Source organism: Notolepis coatsorum (assembly GCF_963971535.1).
Source record: "Notolepis coatsorum genome assembly, chromosome: 5".
In the NCBI taxonomy this organism is placed as follows: domain Eukaryota; kingdom Metazoa; phylum Chordata; class Actinopteri; order Aulopiformes; family Paralepididae; genus Notolepis; species Notolepis coatsorum.
In genome coordinates this window covers 24,484,515-24,506,829 of record NC_140169.1, presented here as the reverse complement: position 1 = coordinate 24,506,829, position 22,315 = coordinate 24,484,515, and the positions used below count along the sequence as shown (strand labels likewise).

The window sequence follows — 22,315 nt, the reverse complement described above, 5'->3', positions numbered from 1 at the left end:
ACCGATGCAGTGTAACTTGAGCCGTCCGTCTCAGCCACTCCAATTATCCTCACGTTACACCTCCTCATCCTTCCTTCCATGTCGTCACACTTTCCCCTGAGACCAGTCACCTCCGTCTTTAGGTCTTCGACTGTGGCTTGTAGCGTTACCACCTCGTCCGACCACCTCGAGAGACCACCCTCCACGTCCTTAACCGCAACCTCCATTTTGTTCATGTCTACACGCAGTGTCGCTACACAGCTTCGCATTTCATCCTTTATCGCTTTCAAATCATTTCTGATAAGGTCGAACTCTTTGGAAAGTGCACCTTTCAATTCTGATTGTATTATCTCTGCGATTTCGGATTTCAGCGCGAGGAGAATCTCCGCCTTTAAGGCTGTGGTATCCACGCCGGCCATCTTTGACGGTGTGGTCGGTGGTGGCCCAGAGGCGGAACCCGAGGCTTTTTCAGGCCTACTTGTAGTCGGGACGTATCCGTATTTGCGAAGGTTTGATGCCATCTGTCCGTGAAAAAAATTACCAACGGTTTAAACAAATGTACCCGGAGTAAGATTCACTACGTTTTGTAAATCCGTAAGCTTATTAAATTAAGATAAAACAACAAAAAGTAGAGACTCGACGGGAGCGAGAACAAAAAGCGTATTACTCCATTTCTTGCCTAGCCACGCCCCCCACTTTCACATCACATTTGAAGCCTGTCAACTTCAAGAGGACGTAATCAGAGCAGCATAACTGGACCACATACCACTTTAACATAACCTTTAATCAGAGCAGCATAACTGGACCACATACCACTTTAACATAACCTTTAATCAGAGCAGCATAACTGGACCACATACCACTTTAACATAACCTTTAATCAGAGCAGCATAACTGGACCACATACCACTTTAACATAACCTTTAATCAGAGCAGCATAACTGGACCACATACCACTTTAACATAACCTTTAATCAGAGCAGCATAACTGGACCACATACCACTTTAACATAACCTTTAATCAAAGCAGCATAACTGGACCACAGACTACTTTAACATAACCTTTAATCAGAGCAGCATAACTGGACCACAGACTACTTTAACATAACCTTTAGAGGTCAGTGGTTTGATGGTTGAATGCTCCCAAGCACTGGAGTACACAAACATAATGTAGAATGCATACTTTTGCTTTAGATATTGAAATTGAATACATTGAGAGTACTCATTTATCTGGGTAGTTCTAAGTAAATTAACTGTGTACTTCTTCCACCACTGCCTGTTCAGGTTCTGTTGATCATTCACTAAGGCCTTGATGTTTCACATAACTTCACTGAGAAGAGCTTTATTACTCCCTGGAACAACATGTCATAATGACATCACACATTCTAAACCTTTAACTCAATAACTCCCACTCCAAAAAAGACACGTTTATAGTTTGGGGATATGTGTATGATTGTGGGCATAATAGATTAGCTTTATTTTTTTGGTGGGAGTGTTCCTTTAAGATAGCAGTGATATCTGAGAAGGCATACTGTAATTACGGGTACCACAATCTGTAAGTACCTTCAGGGTAGCCGAGCGGCCTGACATTTAGAGAGACCATCCCGTACCTGGAGGGTCAAAGGGCAACGTGTAAATTCCTATCGACCCCTCCAGGGGACGACTGAGGGGTAAAACATTTACCTCAGTACCCACATGTGATGGCTGTATGGCTTGTATCTAATTGCTTCCAATGCATTGTGTATTGTCTAAAAAAATGAAATGTTCTAAATGTTATACATTGATAAGAATAAAGCAGGTTTTTCCCAGAATTTACCCAAGGGGATCAATAAAGGAATATTTCATCTTATCTTTTTTTTTAATCTACTTTTTCTCCCATTTTGTATTTTTCTCCCATCCCAATTTCGTATTGTCCAATTCTACCCTCCCCTGTCTCGAACGCTGTTAGGCCATGCCTCCCACAAGCCGGCTACAATGTGGACGAAGCCTTACATCACGTGTCCATTCCGGTACTCGAGGAAGCAGCCGTCGCATCTTTTCACCTGCACAGCGCGATCTCTCAGCGTCGAGGGTCTGCGTGGGAGGGACACGCCGCCCCTGTCGCTTCCTGATTCTGCTGCGCAGGCGCACTAACCGACCTGTAGGATTCGCTGTCCACAACGTCCGATCCCCACCCATCAGCTTCCCACCCCCTAATACTGCCAATTGTATTAGTATGAACGACCAGCCAAGCTGATAGCAATGCGGAGAGCTGGGCTCGAACCCAGCGTCTCCTGCATTGGTGGTGAGCGCCTTGCCCACTGCACCACCTAGCCGCCCTCATCTCATCTTATCTTAAGTATAAGAAAAGAAAAAAAAAATCGCTCTCTGGTTGGTAACAAACCTAGTTACCCCCCCCCCCCCCCCCCATCCATGGGAATTACCGGGTCTCTTTGACTAATCAGATTCCTTGGCTGGACATTTTTTAGCCAAATTTTTTTAAATGCTAGATGTGACGGTAGCACCAGTAGCACACTATAATATATATAATGTTCAGTTCAATGTTCATGTCCAGCTAACGGCGGTCCCTCCCTAACACAGGGGTTCCCAAACTTTTCAGGCCGGGGCCCAGAAAATAAGGCGTCAGAGAGCCGCGGCCCAATGCACATCGTCGGGTTTTTTTTTTTTTTTTTTTTTGCCAGGCGACCGATTTTTTAAGCCAAATATCACTTCAATCCTATTAAGTTAGTTCAAGTTAGTTATTCATTTATATGTGTTATTTATGAGAGGGCTAACTTGTTGCAAAATAATAATGATAATAATAATAGCCTCATTAAAATACTATTGTTGCTTCGGTTGTTTTCAGCGTTTTATGTGCATAATCTGTTATTTAGTTTGAAATGTTCGTTGAAATAAGTAGATTTTTCGTTTTTGTTTATTTATTAAGTTAATATAAAACCATATAGTCACATTTTAGAATACAACTAGAAACACTGTCCTGGCCTGCTTCTAAGTTCAGTGGCCTGACAAAAAAAATAAAAATAAATTTTTTTTTTTTTTTTTTTTTTTTTTTTTTTTAAATCATCTCGCGGCCCACCCGTGGCTGCTCGCGGCCCACCTTTGGGTCGCGACCCCGACTTTGGGAACCACTGCCCTAACACACCCACCGAATGAAACGTTCAAAGAAACCAGACTTGGACAGGTCAGAAAAGTCTTTAGAGTTGAAGATGGCATCCTGGTTGCCCATGGCCAGCTTGATCAACACATCCCGGTCGACATCGCTTCCTGTGGTAATCACCGTGGAGACGACCTGTGCCCTTCGCATGGTGGCAACCGCCTCCTCCAGGGCGCCGCTGTCGGTGACGCCGTCCGTGATGAAGATGAAGGAGATCTCCGTGTTGCGTCTGGTTTGACTCAGGAGGTTGTTGACGGCGTAGAGGATGGCGGGCCCCACGCTGGAGGAGGAGTCCAGGTAACCCATGCGCGCCACGCCACCGGAGATGAGAGCCGGGTCGTGCGTGAGATTGAACGCCACCAGGTGCTCGTCGGCCTTGCCGTACTGGAGCAGCGCCAAACGGGCTCGCATTGGGTCGCTCTTAACCCGCGCCAGGATCAGGGTCTCTGCGGTCTTCTGCAAAAACCCACGAACGTGGCGGAAGTTCTCCAGGCCGAGACGCTCCGAGCCGTCTAGGAGGAACACTATGTCCACCGGCCGCTGGGCACACGTCGCCACATCGGGCTCTGGAATAACAGTCAACAGATCACTCATTTTATGTGTACAGCGATACTGTACGCACTACACACTAATAACCGCGCATGAAATATACCTGTTTGACAGGGGAGGTCAGGACAGACGGTTTCCGGATCTAAAAGAGATGCACAAACCAGCAAGCGTGAGATGAACATTGTGTCGGGGGTATACGTGTTGAGATGAACATTGTGTCACGTGTTGAGATGAACATTGTGTCAGAGGTGTTGAGATGATTGCAGATGTACAGTCAGGTGCTCACCAGGACAGAGAACGGTCTCCATCTTATCTATGAAGTCCTCGGCCACCAGGTCGGCGAAGCGCCTCATGGGCGTCACGCGGCCCTTCTGTCGGCACGTTATGGACTCCAGGACCTCGTCGTCCTCTGACTTCCCGAACATGTCCCCGACCCCGATGGCGTTCACCGCCACGCTGGCGTCGTCACAGAGGTAACGGAGCAGCGTGTCGTCGTCCCGCGGGTCGAAGCGCCCGTCCGTGATCACCACCACGGACACCTTGGCCCGGGCCCTGCGACCGTCCCGGATGAGGTGGTCGTAGGCGAACTTGAGAGCCGAGGGCGTGAAGGTGCCACCGGCGATCCACTGCAGGTTCTTCACGGCCATCTTGAAGGCCGACATGGAGTTGATGCCGTGGTCGTCCAGACGGATGGCCTCAAATGTCCCGTTGTGACTGTATTGCACGACGCCGACTCTGGTGCCTGGGGAAGATCAGGATGTTAGCGGGGATGTTTAAACACACGTTGCCAGGATGCTGAGAGATAAATAACACGCAGTCGGCCGACTCGGCTCCAACAATACTTGGACTTTCTTCATGGTTTGACTCTGTATCCTGATTACATTGGATGTGAAATAAAGCAGTGTCTATGGGGTTCAAATGTCTGTCCATCTCATGGTTTAAAATAAACTCAATTAAAGTGTATATTCTGTACTTTAACCTCAGATTGATTGGCTCATTTCACATTTTAAAAGTACGGAGCCAAAACATGAAAATAAATAATAGTTACATTTGGAGCTCACAGCAGATTGAGTGAGTGAAACCCCAATTGGTCTGAAGGACAATGTACCATTATTATTATTTTTCTTATTTGTGAGCATGGGCATGTCTGCTCTTTCTCAGAAACATCCTGCTTTACACTCGTACAATGTTACACATTCACACCCCAGAGCTGCCAGAACAACAAAGTCTGACACGGTTGACAGCTCCACTGAAGCGGTTGCCGGTTAAGTTGCCTTTCGCAAGGGCAACTTCAGTGGCCGTTGTCGAGGAAAGGTGGAGCGTTACTAATCGAACCATCATCAACCTTCAAAATTGTTTTGTGGCGACGGTTTATATTTGACCGCAGCCTCTCCCAAGAGAAGATGGATTCCTACAGTAGCAGCATTTCCTCTTTGTTGTGTTTGTGTGGTATACTGCACCTGTCAGGGACCCGGGGTCGTTGGCCATGGAGCCCAACCTGCTGATGGTGTTGATGACAAAGTTTTTCTCCAGGGTGAAGTTCGTCAGCCCAACGCTCTCAGAGCTGTCGATGATGAACACAATGTCCAGGGGTCCACAGCGTTTCTCACAGTCTGACGGATGAAACCAGTAGGACAAGCTTGTTGGCAGGAACCGTAGAGCGAGTTCAGGATGTAATTTGTTAAATCCTTGTGTGTCTTGGATAAGACGAAGCAGCGCTTTCTAAAGCCTGTTATGTATCTTTAGCTCGTCTGAAGAAATATACTATGGATAAGACGAAGCAGCGCTTTCTAAAGCTGGTTATGTATCTTTAGCTCGTCAGAAGGAAATGAGGTGCGTGAAGGCTGCTATATGCTATATCCCCTCTGTTGCAGAGTTTAAAACCTTGATCTCCAACCTTTGGCAAACCTCATTTGCCTTTTGAGTTTAAATAAAGGTTTGAAATTAAATGAAACTTTGTCAGATGATGGAAATGGCCGTCACTCACCACAACAACCACATGCCTCTCTGATGTAAGTCATGACATCACACTCCTATGTTAAAAGGAAAGCAGAGCAGTAATGTCACAGCTATTGATCATATTCACACGGTGGCCATTTTGCTCTTATGTCACGCAAGGGTTGAGATTCCTTTTTCCCAGAGGGCGGAAAAAAGGATCTAAAACACCTTTGACCTTCAACAGCTTTGTGTTTAAACGTTACTCACTGAGAGTGCAGGATCTCCTGGGGGTCCGGCGTCACCCTGGAGAGAAGATCAAAAGCAAAGTGGGATGACATTTGATCTAAAAATCTAACTCCAGAGATGAAATGATTCTCTGATTGCTTTGGCAGACTTACATCAGAACCAGCTTCTCCGCGGGGGCCTCTCTTCCCCGGCACGCCCCAAGGACCAGCATCTCCCTGGGGGAGAGAAAACACAACGCTTCTCAGTGGAAATGACTAACTTCTCTAGATAAGATCACTGTCGGCACGTTGGTCTCTCTCTATAATACTGTTTTTAATGAAACCAGTGTGACCCACGGTCAGCTCCTAATCCTCAGTCCACTACATCATCATCATCTGAAGACGTCTTGGTAAACGAACAGCAGGTGATTTTAATCAAATGAAAGGTGTTAAATGAAAAGCATGTATGCTGTGTCGATGGCATTGCGTGGTATTTGGTACAAAAGACATAACGTCTTGAGAACACTGTGACTACATCCTAATAGAACATTATTTTTGACATGCTTTTTATGTCTTGTACCATTTACATTTAGCTGATGCTTTTATCCAAAGTGACTTACATGTTCAGTACAAAGTCAGCAGGAGGGGTACAACTCAGGCAGCTAAGGGTCAGTAACATTTCGTAAAACAGTGTTGAACTTGAGTGCCACAGTCTTGAGTGCATGTTAGCATAGTAGGTAATAATATAGGCAAGGTAGATTCCTTAGTAGCAGAGTGCATAATAGTAAAAGACAGTACGAAGGTTAGTATTTTTATTATAGTATCTCATTATAAAACATATTAAAGATAGATTTGCGCAAAGCAATCCCTGATTTTATTTGACCATTTTAAAGGTGCTATAGATCAGCGGTTCTCAACAGGGGTTCCGCGGCACACAGGGGTTCCGCGGAGAGCTGTCAGGGGTTCCGCGAGATGCCTGGCAATGTTCTTTAAAAATATAGAATGACAACCGTCTTATTTTGAAAATCCTATAGCGGGTCTCATTTATGCCCACGCGCAGCTCCAGCTATAATAACTAGGCTCCGAAAGCTAGCAACATTAAGGTCATTATGATACTCTTATTTTGAAAATCTGTGGTGTCGTGACTCATATCCGCTCCAGCACACAGCCAATAGGATGCATCTCCACACAGCAGGCTGAGCAGTAGTGTCTCTCAGCTCAGCAGTAATAGCGTCTGGATCTGGAACGCGGACATTGAAACACAGCAGCTGCAAGGGTAGTGTTTTTGCGACCCAAAACAAATCCCTGCTGTTTTATTCCGCAACGGGTCAAATGCATATAACATGCTTTGCAATCCTTGCCATTCCTTTATGACCATGTTGTGTTTAAGACCGGAATTAATGTCCCGTTACCATAAGCTAACAACAAGCTAAAAGCCCTGTTCAGAGCGACAGAGCCTAATTGCCTCTAGGAATGGAATGTAACACATTTGAGCGTATGAGCTTGAGCGTGCGCGTCCTTCTGCTCAAAAAGCAGATGGAACGGCGTGCAACCCCGTCCCATGACCACTGCACCACTGGGCATAGAGCACTTTAATCATGTGTATAAATTCCTTTCCAAGTCCCATAGCCTCCAGTACCGTCCAAAGATATGACCATTCTTGTCTATTGAATGCCTTCATGGCATCCAAAGACAGAACCGTGGCCGGAGTTATATTTGGAATTTCCCCAAGGGGATCAATAAAGGAATATCTTATCTTATCTTATCTTAGAACAGCAGGGTGGGGACTTAGTTGGAAGGATGACTGGGGGGGGTGGGGGGGGGTGCATTCTCCCTCTATTTGTGTGCGTTTGAAAAGATGATGAAGTCAGACTACTATATTATATTGATAGTAAATGTACTGAGGGTGGACAGACAGATTATGTTGATATTTAAACATAAAAAATACAATACATAATAAATGTATCCATGATCATCATGCAACATAAAACAATTGCAGGAACGGTTTGGGAGAGGAAGGTGTTTTAGGTTGCGTGTTCCAAAACATTTACTTAAAGTTTAAAGCTCAATATATCAAAACGTGGCACTTTATAGTGAACAGGCACTTTATAGTGAATCCAAATTATTTTTGGATTACAGAAAATTATCCCTAAAGTGCTATCTGTTGCAGCTGCACTGTTTTCCATGAAAATACCATATTTGGATAAGTTTGACCATTTCTAAAAATCTGAAAATCATTATTTAATAAAACACAGAAAAGTATCACCAAGTTACTCTGGATAAAAAAAAACTTTACAGACAACATTGAGACAAAGCTTCCTGACACATCTCCATCCAAACTCTTGGAAGAACTCATTGAAATCTCATCTGATACCACCTGGAGAGCTAGTTTCAGAGTGTGGTGCTGAGTACCAAGTATCTCATGATGCTGCAGTTAAGGTGTTGATACCATTCAGCCCCACATATCTGTGTGAAGCTGGCTTTTCATCCATGACAGCTCTGAAAACAAAATATAGGGCCAAGTTGAGCCTTGATGATGACATGCGTGTTGCCTTGTCAAAGATCTCCCCACGTATTGACCGTATTATTAGCCAGCAGCAGCGGACCTCGCATTGAGCTAGAAATGTCCACTGAGTGAACAAGTGCTTATTTTCTGTATTTATTTATATTTTTTGAGAAATGGTAACTTGGTAATCCTTTTCTGTATTTAAAAAAAATACATGATTTTCTGTTTTTGAGAAATTCTCAAACTTATCCAAATATGCTATTTTTATGGAGAACAGTGCAGCTGCAACAGATAGCACTTTAGTGATCCTTTTCTGTATTTAAAAAAAAAACGTTTGTCATCAGATTCAGACAACTTTATTGATCCCGCGTGGGGCAATTCATATTTGCAGATTCACCAACAAGCAACAAAGACAAACAAACAACAAAACATCTCAACGACAGCACGGCAAATAAAGAGTCATTGTATCATCATTGTAGCAAAAAAGACAGGACCGGGAAAGTCTTTATCGTATGTAGGGGTGCCCTGGAATATTTTATTGAACACAGGGGTGCCTTGGCAGCAGAAAGGTTGAGAACCCCTGCTATAGATGACGTTCAGCAAATGAGAGTGAACGAGACCACGTGTTTGAGACTTCCGCTTTGAGAAACGGACGCTATTTTCACAATTTTCTCAACAACTGAGCGACTGATTAGTAAACAGATTTCACCATTGAAATCAGCGTTAATTGTACATGACAGTCGGCTAGTGTTTCAGTCACCATAGATTCAGAAATAGTATAATATAAAGACATAAAAATAGTTTCAGAAGTCATAACATGATGTGCAGACTTCCAGTTTGAAAAATCAGAACATGATGTACAGACTTCTGGCTTCAGAGATCATAACATGAAAAATGTGCGACATGCAGAATTCAGTTTGGACAGATAGAGGTAAACACAACATACATTTTGGACCCAACTGAATTAATTCCCAATCAATCATAATATTTATTTTGGTGGGGAAAGCAGTACTTTTATTCCACACCTTTCTAAAAGCTCTGTGGATGTTTTATCATTAGTCTACATAAAGATATTATCAATATAACTGTTAACATTTGGTATATTCATCACATTATGTTCTTGAATAGTTTGGCTTGTAAATGGGACATTTTTAGAACATTCTTAGTCCATCATATCTCAAATAAATATATATAAATATACACTGTATATATCAGGTCTTTATATAAATATACAGTATATATCAGGTATTTTACTCCAACGTTTACAATCACTATCTATGTAAACAGACCTTTCTTCAAAACGTATGTGTAACTTGTGTTTAGCTTGGCATGCTGTCAGTTCTGACTTGGCTCAAAGGCTCGGACAACACACTTCAGAGTGAAGAGAATGCCAGTAGTGGACCATGCTGCAATCATGGATTGTGCTTTTAACCCTTTCTTTTAACCGTCTGTAGTGTGGTAGTGAAAGGGTTAACCTTCTGTAGTGTGGTCGTGAAAGGGCTAACCCTTTGTTGTGTGGCAGTGAAAGGGTTAACCTCCTGTATTGTCGCAGTGAAATGGTTAACCATTTGGTAGTGTGGTAGTGAAAGGGTTAAATGTTAAAGTGAAAGTCACCCACATCGTCACGTTGTGATATTACTATGGACAGTCTAAATTACAAGAAGGTTAACTGTCTAGTGTGGTGGTGAAAGGGTTAACCTTCTGTAGCGTGGTAGTGTAAGGTTAACCCTTTGTAGTGTGGTAGTGAAAGGTTAACCCTTTGTAGTGTGGTAGTGAAAGGGTTAATCAGAACTTACAGACTCTCCAGGCGGTCCTTTGCCTCCAGGCGCTCCTTTGGCGCCACAGTGTCCCCTGCTCCCTCTGGGTCCTATACCTCCAGGATCCCCCCTGTCTCCCTGGGAGAAACAGAGATGGTTTAAACCAATGTTTCTTAAACCAAGGTACTAATGCCTGTACCTCCCCCATGCTGCTATGCCACCCACATTTCTCCAAGGGGATCAGTAAAGGAATATCGTATCTTATCTTATCATATAGCTTAATTTGACCACAGAAAATCAAATAAATATTTAAACAAAATAGGAATGTAATACTGTGGCCAAAGATGGTGTGGTGGTTAAAGGTCCCGTGTCTTGCTATTCCTTTCACTATTTGGGCAACTTTACACAATTCCTGTGAGTCTATGGAACACATCTGTAAAGTTAAACAAAAAAAAAATCATTGTTTTGTATTTCTAATCAAGTACGTACTCTAAAGCAGCATTTTTCCACTTCAAGATTTCAAGCTGTTTTGGGCTGGGCTCTGCCCATAAGCGCTTTGAGTGACAGTCACCCACAGTCTGCACTGGCAGACAGAGAGACATAGAGAGATTGAGGGGGATACTAATTAACACTTTGATCGCCATGGGTTAAATTCATAATTTACCATCCCTCGCCAGCTCTATTTGTCTATGGAGAAGTTCCCCTTCTTTGCAGGGCTATAACTTTTTAAATTATATTGCTACATTGCCATTATTATGGCCCATTCAATGTCCTATATGTATTGTTCAGGGTGTAGCAACGTTAAACTTTTTCATTCACATATTCATACTAAAATATGGTCTAAAATATAAGTATGTTTTTATCGTTTTCTGCAGCTTTCTTCAGAACGTGATTTATAGCACTAAATGCATTATATTGATGATCAGATACAGTTTGGTAGGAATCTGTGCGAGATGAAATATTTCAACTGGACGTACTTCTAGAATGATCTACGTATGATCTGATGATGACCGGATGGGCGGGGGATCGTTTATAATTCCGTGGGCAGCGTTAGATGATTCATCCAGAGTGGGTCATATGTTCATCATAGCAGTTTATATGGAATACGTTAGAAAATAACGCTGAATCTTACCGTATGTTCCTCGCGCCGTTGGATGATCAGCGTGGAGTAGACCGTTTTCGATTATGGGATGTTGATCCTGATGAACCATTTCCAGGTTGTATAATACTATATACGTCCAAATAACGTTGTTTATTGAGTTAGGGCGAGCGATTGATCATCCAGTGTGTTGAGATGGAGTCCGGCTACCGATCGCGAGTGCCCGGAGCACATATGGATGAGCACTTCCTGTTTGGCGCGCCCCCCCCTCTTGGCCGATCTGCCGATCGGCCACCAGATGGCTCTCTCGAACCGTTAGACAGTTGAGTGGAGCTCACCAGTACATCTCAGGGCTCCGGAAAGGAAATATGATTTCGATGACAGATTTTTGAAATATTGACATCAAAGACGAGTTACGGCGTCTTCGGCAGAATGAGCATGGCTAGGAATGACGTCTTAACTCGTCATCGGCGATCATAGTGTTAACATATACCCCAGGACAATGCATTGGTAACTTGTTTCAAATGACAATATATACCCCTGTGAATATTATTACACGGATCGGAATACGGGCGCGCGCGTGGGAGCGTGCGCAATGATATTTTGCAGCAGGTTGACAGTGAATCAGTGATATGCGAGTGCTCCCGACTGCGTGTGTGTGTGTTTTCCCACACGTGCGCGGTCGGGAGTGTGTGTGTAAATGATCCGTGTCTCTCTCTCTCTCTCTCTCCCTCGCTCGCTTGTTCTCTGCTCTCTCCCGCGCCAAGTCAACCCGTTTGAGGAAGTGTCAGTATTTCCACTCGCTCTGTTGTTGAGCGAATTGTTGATTGTGGGCGGTGACTACAACCAGTGCCTTATTCACGTCAGCAAAACAGTCAAATCAGAATAGCTTAGTTCAGTGAGGGAGGATCTCGTAAACTCGAGACTGGACTGATGAGCCAAAATGAGAATTAGAGACACAGACCCCATTGATACAACCCCACATTGCTAGAAAACAATGCTAAACACTGGAACAGGCCATTTATAAGACACAGGACCTTTAAGAGTCCTACCTCTGGAACCATTGTTTCCCCCCCTGCTAGCCTAGGACCAAACCCTGCTAGCCTAGGACCAAACCCTGCTAGCCTAGAACCAAACCCTGCTAGCCTAGAACCAAACCCTGCTAGCCTAGGACCAAACCCTGCTAGCCTAGGACAAAACCCTGCTAGCCTAGAACCAAACCCTGCTAGCCTAGAACCAAACCCTGCTAGCCTAGAACCAAACCATGCTAGCCTAGAACCAAACCCTGCTAGCCTAGAACCAAACCCTGCTAGCCTAGGACCAAACCCTGCTAGAACCTTCTCTGCTGTGTCTACCCATACTTTGTCTCTGTCTCAGATAAATAGATAAATAAATAAATAAATAAATAAATAAATAAATAAATAAATAAATAAATAAATAAATAAATAAATAAATAAATAAATAAATAAATAAATAAATAAATACAAAATTGAAAGAAAGAAAATCCTAAGGAGTGGACAGTCTACTCTCCTTAAAACAAAACAAAACAAAGACATACTGTGGTCCCTCTTGGTCCAGGATAACTGAATCCTTCTCTTCCTATGTCACCCTTTGGAAATAAAGAAGGAAAGATTAAACAGTTATACTATTTAACAGAACAGTATTGTTTTCTTTGCTTTGCTTAATTTGTTTGGATTTGTTGATCTAAAATCCTCTTTGCATACCTTAACACCAGGCTCACCAGAGTCTCCTCTTTGTCCAAAATCCCCAGGTTCACCCCCGGTGCCCTGTAGAGAAGAGGAGAGAGAGAAGAGGAGAGAAGAGGAGAGAAGATGAGAGGAGAGAAGAGAAGAGAAGAGGAGAGAAGATGAGAGGAGAGAAGAGGAGAGAAGATGAGAGGAGAGAAGAGAGAGAAGAGGAGAGAAGATGAGAGATGAGAAGAGAGAAGATGAGAGAAGAGAAGAGAAGAGAAGAGAAGAGAAGAGAAGAGAAGAGAAGAGAAGAGAAGAGACGATTTAAAAAAGATATGAGGAAGCACAACTTTATTTCACACCGCAATAATTGCTTGAGTTAGTGTTTATTGTATACTGCACTAAGCTCTTGTGTTGTAAATATGTTCTAGTACAAATAACATACATTTCCCCCTGGGCTTCCTGGGGCTCCCGTATGGCCTCTAGGCCCTGGTAACCCTAGGTCCCCCTGCAAGAGAAAGACACACAGAGAAAACCTTACAAACCTTAAACCAAATAAATGTTGACATACGGTACAAATGTTTCTCCCCCCCTCATATTTCTGTGGGACAGTTCCAGAGTCCGTTGAAAAGTGCACTTTTTTCGACGAGCCCTTGGCTTCTCTGGGGCCCTTCTGGCAGGGCATCAAGAACATGCAGAGTGGAGATTCTAACGAAGTGCAAGGGAACATCTTGAAGCCGCTGAGTCATCTTCCCATAATCCGCCCACAGCCGGCCCGCGATTTACTCACCTTCGCACCCTTCTGCCCGTCTTCTCCCTGGTGGCCTCGGCCTCCTTCTGGCCCCAGGTCCGCCTTCAGGAGAAATGGATGTCAGCTTTTTGCGCAACACCATTAATCACTAACAAATATTTACAAAAGTACCGCAAGTGCAGTGGTGATATGATATGATATTTCATTTATATTTATATATACTTTTACATCGGTACATCGGCAGCCCGGGGAAAAAGAAGAAATTAATAGACAGGACATTGGAGACAGGGAACCAGGCAGACGGACAGACAGAGAACATAAGTACACCTCAGACACACAACACAACAGCAAAGTGATCATCTAGACTAGAGCGAAAAGGTGGGTTTTAATCAAGGCCATAAAAGTTTGTAAGGTGTTGGCAGACTTGATTTCCGTGCCACTCACGAGATTTCTCGGGTTTTTTTTATAGGTGGTTGCTAGCCACTCACGAGATTTCTCTGATTTTTTTTTTTTTAGCGATCTGAAAAATTATTGCATCACCCGAGCCTACCCGAGTATAGCCAAGGGGCGCCGGCGATCACTGTGGAAAAAAGCGCCCCCTGTCGTCTCCCAGATGACATAAGTGATTTTGGAATGGACTCAATGAAAATGAATGGGGAAAAAAATCCGGTACTCCACATTTTCCAGTTCACTGATCCAGCCGGGGTTACCACAGTTCATTCTGGAACCTCAGATCCCCGCGGATCATGGAGATCTACAGTATCGCGTTGGATCCATACACGTATCGATTTTTTCGAATGGTGATCAGGAATTGGAATATACCAGTTGGATACCATCTGATGTCAGGTAAGGACTCTATGTTATCAGTGTTAGGATAATCAGAGTAAGTTTGATGAAGTTATAAGCTGTTTTGTGAAATGTCTTCTTTCGGTTTCACTGTAAAAGTCCGTGAGGAAATCAACGGAGCGATTATCCGCGCGCGGCCGTAATGTGCTTGCGTGCACGTATAATATTGATCATCTAGCGTTTATTTGAAAACGATTCATAAAAAGGCCGACGAATATCAGCGTTGTGTAATATTCCACTAAAAGACGATTTTCATAGAATGCTCCAGAATGAGCTGTTTTTTATATCAAAACGGGGGCTTTTCTAAATGCTCTAAAACGGAAACGACGCGATAAAAAAACAATCTGCCTTGACAGCACTGACTGGAAAATAGTCTTTGATAATGCGATGGGCAGATTAGACACATAGCCATAATTTAAAACATAGATTAGGCGATATTAACGTTAACATTGGCGCCGATGGTGGCATTCAGCCGGTAAAACGGAAAACCAGGCGTGGCGCTCAAAGTGTTAAAAGGGAGCTTATTCCACAGTGTCGGCGCCATCACTATTATGATAGTTCTGTCGTCATCTGCGTAATGTGTTAGGAATGTCTGTAGATGTCTGCGGCTGGGAGAATACCCTAGAAGTAGAGTTGAATCACACTGGGGGAGGAGGGGAACAACGTATTTATCTCTTCAGCAAACTGTACTTTTCCTTGCCAAGGTCAAAGGTGATGTTAGGACCACGGAAGACGGATCTATTGGGAGTCGTCGGTGCTTTAAATACATTTTGTCGGGCTTCTGCTCTCTCCTTCTCTTTCAAAGAATGTATCTCTCTTTATCTATCAAGTTATTTAATTTGTAATTATCAATTTATTTATTAGTTTATTCTTACATGTACCGAGAGAGTTCATCGCTATTCCATTGAAATGTTTTATGCTACGCCGCTTTCGTGACTAGGTTTGTGTGGAAGATAGCTTTGTACTCAATAGAATTAACTAAATGAAGTTTCAATTCATACACTGACCATAATGAGCATGTGTCATAGGACCCGTCAGTAGAAGAGCAATACATTTACCTTTTGTCCTTTCAGTCCATCAGGTCCTGGTTTCCCTTTTGTTCCCAAGTCTCCTCTCCTGCCCTGGTGATATTTTTGTAACAATTATTATAAAAAAAATTATATATATATAATATATATATAATAAATATATATTCCTAATCAAAGCATAATTTAATTGTAAAACTAATCAAAACTGGTTACTTCTTCTCCTTTTGGTCCAGGGTTCCCTGCAGGCCCCTGTAAGAATAAAATTAAATATCCATGTCAATTATGATGCAGTTCTGTAACATTCAACAGTAACTGCAATGAAAATAATCCACACAATAATACAAATTGTGAATAATAAAATAATATATGCTACTGTACCGCTGGTGCCTTCTCTCCTGGTATCCCTGGATAACCGGGATTTCCCACGTCCCCCTTGGAACAAGAAACGTTTTATTCAGTAGTTACTAGTTAGTGCCTAGAAGCACAATATTAGTGTGTCTAGATTAGCGTTAGGGAAAGAGAGAATCTAAATATTTCACTATTCCGTTGCTACTGTATGTAAACAGAACGTCTCGTGGTCTAGGGGTAAGAAGGATCGTGCTGAAGGGGGCGTTTGCTATTGCAACAGCTGTGTGCTAAAATTCATAAGATAAGACTTGATATGATATTCATGAATTACTTTATTATATAAAGATGGTGAGTTAGTGTTGTGTTCACTCATAGTTAAAGACATTAGAGGTTGAGTACTTTATTATCTACAGATGCCGATGGTGAGTTAGTGTTGTGTTCACTCATAGTTAAAGACAGTAGAGGTTGAGTACTTCCTTATGATATATCACATTCACAAGTGATATGGATTGTTTTATGTTGTATGTAGCCTGTGTAGTAGGGATGTAAAGGTACACATATCCGTACCGAACCGAACCGTTTCTGTAACTGAGGGGTACAATTCCCTGACTGTATTAAATAAGTATGGTATCATTAAACCACTACTGTCTTATGTACATTACTACTGGCCATACAGTACACAGGTATCTTATGATGAACACTTCCCACAATGACTCGGTTCCACACACAACTGGGTTTAAGTATTTATTAGCAGCAATGATAGTACATAATATACTTTACTTAGGTTGCGCTTATAAGGCAAAGGAATGTGCGTAAGCAAATCAATAACATATGTCCATTCTCATATTACGCAGGAGATTAAATAATACAACCTGAATCTTAGGAATTATATCTATGGTACTCTAGTAAGGTAGCGGGAGATACTGGTAGGGTCCCTCCGGTTGTAGGCCAGCAAGGGGAGAGGATTTGTCGGTAGCAGAGTCTGGGTCAACGATGAATAGAGAGACTCCAAGTACAGGAGACGGTGCAATAAGCTCTTGATCCGCAGACGAATAACAGCTGTTCTCCGTAGCATGCAGCTCCGCATGGAAGAAAGCTAGCCAGCCTCAGGGTTCTGAGAGGCGGGCTCGACGTTGCTCCTCACAGGGTAAATCCCACACAATTGTGGGTGTAGGCGATTCTCCGCTCCATCAATTACAGGACCAAAGCAAATATAATCCAGCCGAAAAGGGCTATGTAGTCGTCGGGTAGATTATCCAGTGTACATGTCCACACGGTTCTCGTCTAGGGCTCCTCGGGTGAAAGCGCCAGGGTAAGCAGCCCAGCCTGGATAAGCACACTAGCTGGTACGAGGAAACGTTGGTGATGCTGGTCACTGTAGAACGGTAGCCGCACGATACACTATACATAAATAGACTATTACTGAATTAATAGAATAGGTCGAACTCGACGGTACAGCGTTAAACTCTGATACTTCAGTTATTAATTCGCACGCGGTCTCAATGCTCTATTTGGGGCCAAACAGGCCATACTTCACCGCACGTTGTATCGTGGGTGAGGCTTCAACTTATTGGGTAACTTAATTTCTGTATTCACCTGCGCCGTATTTATACGTTAGGTGAACAAACTAGTACCAGCTTTATTCCTGTCTCGTATCCTTGCGCAGAGCCGTTCATGTCCAGGCAAGTCTTTGGCGGTGACTTTGAACCAGACCTTGGGGGTATGGCGATGGCGCCTAGGGGACCGCTGTCCAATAGGAGAACGAAATATTATGGTCTGTACTAGGTTAAAGGGATATTCCGTGTATATGTACAAGGAATATACAAGGGATATCAAACGATATACAAATATTATGCAATATATATCAATCAATAAATATATATATTCGGTTTAATCTGATCCTTCGTAACAGCCGCCTCCTAATTAGTCCCACCTAATTAGATAAGCAGAGACAGATTAACCGCACTGTCCACTACTCAATGTCTGTTGTGAGGGTAGGGCAGTTCACAAAGTCAGGGGGTCATGGTCGTCATCAAGAGTGTCGGGGAGCCTTGGCAACTCTATTAGCCTCGCCACGGGCCGGGTGTATGTCCGCCCCTGGACGAGCACTTCTGCCGCTCTGACCTTTCCGTCGGCACCAGTGATCACTTTGCTTACGCGGCCGGCCGGCCACATAGCTCGGGGTAGTGACTGGTCGATAATCATGACGACTGTTCCTTCTGTCAAATTGTCTCTTTCTTTCACCCATTTCTGGCGGGTCTGTAGAGACGGTAGATAGTGGAGTAGGAAACTGTTCCAAAACTTGTCAGCCAATACTTGACTGTACCTCCACATTCTTCGGTGGTTCGCTTCTTCAGGCCTGTACACTGTCTGTGGTAGCGCGGGGTCCAGCCGCTCCATCAAGAGAGTGTTGGGGGTGACTGGGTCGACATCTGCTACATCACTTGAGACGTAACCGAGGGGCTTTGAGTTAAATACTCCCTCGATCTCCGTGAGGACTGTCGTTAGGACTTCTTCCGCCACGGTCTGGGCCCCAAGCACGGCGTACAGGGCTGTCTTTATTGAACATACTTCTCGTTCCCAAGTTCCACCGAAGTGAGGTGCATTCGGGGGATTAAACTGGAAATCAATCTGAGCTGGGGCGAGGTGGGTCTTAAGTTCTGGGCCCATAGCTTGGAAGCTCTCTCTCAGCTCTCTTTCTCCGCCTTTGAAGTTTGTCCCGTGATCAGACAATAATATAGACGGTTTCCCTTTCCGCGATGTGAATCTTCGGAAGGCCATAAGGAATGAGTCTGTGCTCATGGTTGGAAGGAGTTCTATGTGTATCGCTCGGGTGGTCATGCATTTGAATACAATACCCCACCGCTTCTCAGTCCCTCTTCCTTTCTTTACATACAGCGGGCCGAAACAGTCCATACCGGTGGAGTGAAAAGGCTTGTCGCCGAGTCGGAGGCGACATGGGGGTAGGTCAGCCATCCGGGGTATACTGGGCTGTGCTCGCCATTTACGACAGTCTAGACAAGTCCGCTGGAAGCGTCGTACTGCTTCTCTCCCTTGTAGTATCCAATAACGACGTCTGATCTCCGCGAAGACTCTCTCTGCCCCGGCGTGGTGCACGTCCTCGTCGTATTTCTTTACGATAAGCTCTGTGACCTTGTGTCGGCTGTTTAAGACTATCGGGTACTTGACGTCATCCGGTAAGTCTGGGGCTCTCCTCAGACGACCACCCACTCTGATGAGATTATGGGCGTCGCTCTCAGGGGCCAAGTGGAGCAGTCTGCTGTCTGACGGGACTGGCTTTGATCCCTGTAGACAGTCTAGCTCGTCGGGGAACGAGTCTCTCTGGGCTCGTTGTAGCAGAAGGAGTTCCGCTTCTTCGTAGTTAGCTGCAGTAATGTCAGTAGTGGGCTGAACCTCTGGGTGGTGCCACAGGAATGTCTTTAGCTGCGCACTCTCAAGGGTGAGGCAGACGTCTATGTTGGGGTCTGTGGGGACGGGTGTGTGTGTCAACCCACAGAACATAGATTTCTTCTTCTCTGCCTCCTCTTCGCTCGCCTCCTCTTTGCTCGCCTCCCGTGGGGTGGGTGTAGGCCACTCTTCTTCCGGGAGCTTGAGGAACTCGGGCCCGTCACTATATAGATTGTGACGGGTGAGGTCATCCAGGGACATTCCCCGGGTGATGACGTCAGCTGGGTTGTGTTTTGTGTTCACATACCTCCAGCTTGCTGCTTCTGTTAAATCTTGGATCTCTGTGATTCTGACTCCCACGAAGACCTTGTATCTGCACGAATCGGACTGGATCCATGTGAGTACGGTCATGGAGTCTGACCACAAGATTGTTCTTTGCACCGGGATGGTGAGTTCACGTTGGATTAACGTGGCGAGTTGCGCTCCCGCTAGGGCTGAGCAGAGCTCTAGACGCGGGATAGATTGTTGCTTGCGGGGGGCTATTCTTTTTTTTTTTTTTTTTTTTTTCCTCCATTTTCCTCTGATTTTCTCCCATCCCAATGTTAGTCGTATGCCAATTCCCAGTCCCTTCCTGGTCGCTGCGCACTTACCCCCCACAGTCAGATCATCTGGGAGAGTGGAGGCTACCACGTGCTTCCTCCGACACACGTCCAGCCAATCACCGCTTCTTTTCACCTGGCAGCGCGGATTCTCATCGAGAGGGCGTAGCGTGTGGGAGGATCACACTATCCCCCTCAAGTCCTATCCGCGCTTAGCAGGCGCCCCGACCGAACTGTAGGAGTCGCTGTTTACAACGACCCGGACCCACCCCGCCAGCTTCTCCCACCCTCTAATACAGCCAATTGTATTAGTGCAGACGGCCAGCCAAGCTGGTGACAACCCCGGAGCTGTGAGCTGGATTCGAACAGGCGAATCCAGCTCACAGCTCCGGGGTTGGTGACGAACGCAATCTCCGCTTGGCCACCTAACCGCGCAGGGGGCTATTCTTGAGCGAGCCAGGACGAAGGCAGTATGTATTTCTCCTCCCTCCTCTCGGGCGCGCAAGTAGGCCACCGAACCGTAGGCTACTTTGGAGGCGTCGCTGAAGACGTGCAGGTCCATCTGGCACGTCTCCGGCCTTACTGTGGGTGGGAAGTAGCTGCGGCGTATGTTGACACCTGGGAGTGAGCTGAGTTCTGTCTCCCACTCTCTCCATGTGGAGGCAAGGTGTTCGGGTATGGGGTCGTCCCAGCCCTGGTCCTTGTCCCATAACGCTCTTACAATCATCTTTGCCCTGGTGGTGTAAGGTAGAATACATCCCAACGGGTCATATTGTCTGGCGAGTGTTCTGTATACACTCCGTCTTGTGGTCGGTAGTGCAGTCGACCTTCCCTGCTCCTTGGTCAGGGGTGTGTTTATAATGGAGCGAGTCTGTTTTGAAGCGCCAGACTAGTCCTAATGTCATTTCTTGGGCTTCTCCTGGGATGGTCGCCATCCAGGTCTCGCTGCCTTGTCTTCTGGGGAGAGGCTGCGCAATACTTGAGGGTCGCTGCTGGCCCACTGCCGGAGATCAAAGCCGCCTTTGATCAGGGAGGCGCGGAACTTGAGTAGGAGGGCCTCGGCTTCTTCTGGCGTCGAGACGCTTTGCAGACAGTTGTCCACGTAGAAACTATTTCCTACACTTTGTCGGACCTCTTCATCAGCTGCTGGGTCCTCTGCGACGTGTTTTTGCAGTGCAAACGTAGCACAGCATGGGCTGCATGTGGTTCCGAAAGGGAGGACTTCCCATTGATAGATGGATGGTTGCTCATCCCCGATCCTCTCTCTCCATAGGAACCGCAGCAGGGGCTTGTCCTCCTCCACTAGTCGCACCTGCAGGAACATCCCTTTGATGTCGCCGCTGATGGCCACCTTGTCTTGGCGGAAACGTAGTAACACGCCTAGTAGAGAGGGGCCTAGTGTTGGGCCGGGCAAGAGCTCTTTATTCAGATTTTGTGATCCGATCTGGTAGCTGCAGTTGAACACAATACGATCCTTGCCGTTGTGGTGGACTTTGTGGTGCGGCACGTACCATGATTCGGTCGTCTGATCGGCCTCTTTAATGTCAATTTTCTTTATGTGTCCCGCTGTGATTAGCTTGTCAATCTCAGCGCGGTACACAGTAGCTTGAGCAGGGTCTCTGGCTAGGCGCCGCTCTGTGTTCGATAGATACCGCTCCGTCGCTTCTTTTGGGGCGTGGAAGGTAGGCATACCCTCTCGCCTCAGGAGTGGAGTTGCGTATCTCATCACTCCGTTGACTTTGACTCTCTTTGTCCCCCGCTCGAGGAGGGCTATAGCATAAATGTCTTCCTTGGAACGAATCTGTTTCTTTTCGTTCTTAAAGGGCATTGTCTCTAGTGTCCATAGCCTCTCGACATGCTGTAGGAGGGTGGTGTCTTCTTCTGTCACTCTGGAGTGGAAGCAGCTAGTGGCTGCTGTTCGGTTAGGAGACCTAGAGAGGGGGCCTTGTAGTGTCCATCCTAGGCGGGTCTCGACTGCTGCAGGACAGCCTCTGGGCCCAGTGTGGACCCGGTCCATCGGGACGATGAGGTGTGCATGGTCGGATCCTATCAGCAGGGTCGGGGTGGCACCGTCTATGAGCGGTATAGGTAGTTGACGCAGGTGCACATATTTATCCATCAGCTTGGCGATGGGGTAGGTGTACTGCGACAGGCCTATGTCTTGGCTGGTGAAAGCGTTAGTGATCCTATACCGTCTCTCTGGCTGCCCGCTTGCTGCGATAGTGAAGGAGACATTCTCGCCCTTTATCGTCTTTAGGTCACTTCTTATTGTCCGAATCGTCATCGTTTCTTCGCTCCCCCGCAGCCCCAGCTGGGCCGCAGCAGACGCGAGGAGAAGGGTCTTCTCTGACCCGTCGTCAAGGACGGCGTAGGTGTCCATGACCTTGTCTTCGTAACTCAATGTTACGCGGACCACCTTCAAGAGCACCCGGGCGCCC

General features: G+C 45.4%; 1 protein-coding gene across 1 annotated transcript in view; it reads right to left on the bottom strand.

The window, feature by feature from the left end:
- Positions 1-3,112: 3,112 nt before the first annotated feature.
- The window catches only part of col6a2 (collagen, type VI, alpha 2), a gene marked incomplete at both ends in the record, with an annotated part of 44,408 nt that continues 25,205 nt past the window's right edge, over positions 3,113-22,315 (bottom strand). The window contains 14 exons of the mRNA XM_084314041.1: positions 3,113-3,699; positions 3,786-3,824; positions 3,969-4,424; positions 5,143-5,295; positions 5,670-5,715; positions 5,888-5,923; positions 6,019-6,081; positions 10,147-10,245; positions 12,765-12,815; positions 12,931-12,993; positions 13,343-13,405; positions 13,688-13,750; positions 15,553-15,615; positions 15,736-15,771. Of these exons, the coding sequence (XP_084170167.1) occupies positions 3,113-3,699; positions 3,786-3,824; positions 3,969-4,424; positions 5,143-5,295; positions 5,670-5,715; positions 5,888-5,923; positions 6,019-6,081; positions 10,147-10,245; positions 12,765-12,815; positions 12,931-12,993; positions 13,343-13,405; positions 13,688-13,750; positions 15,553-15,615; positions 15,736-15,771 (1,818 nt within the window). The remainder of the gene's footprint in view (positions 3,700-3,785; positions 3,825-3,968; positions 4,425-5,142; positions 5,296-5,669; positions 5,716-5,887; positions 5,924-6,018; positions 6,082-10,146; positions 10,246-12,764; positions 12,816-12,930; positions 12,994-13,342; positions 13,406-13,687; positions 13,751-15,552; positions 15,616-15,735; positions 15,772-22,315) is intronic.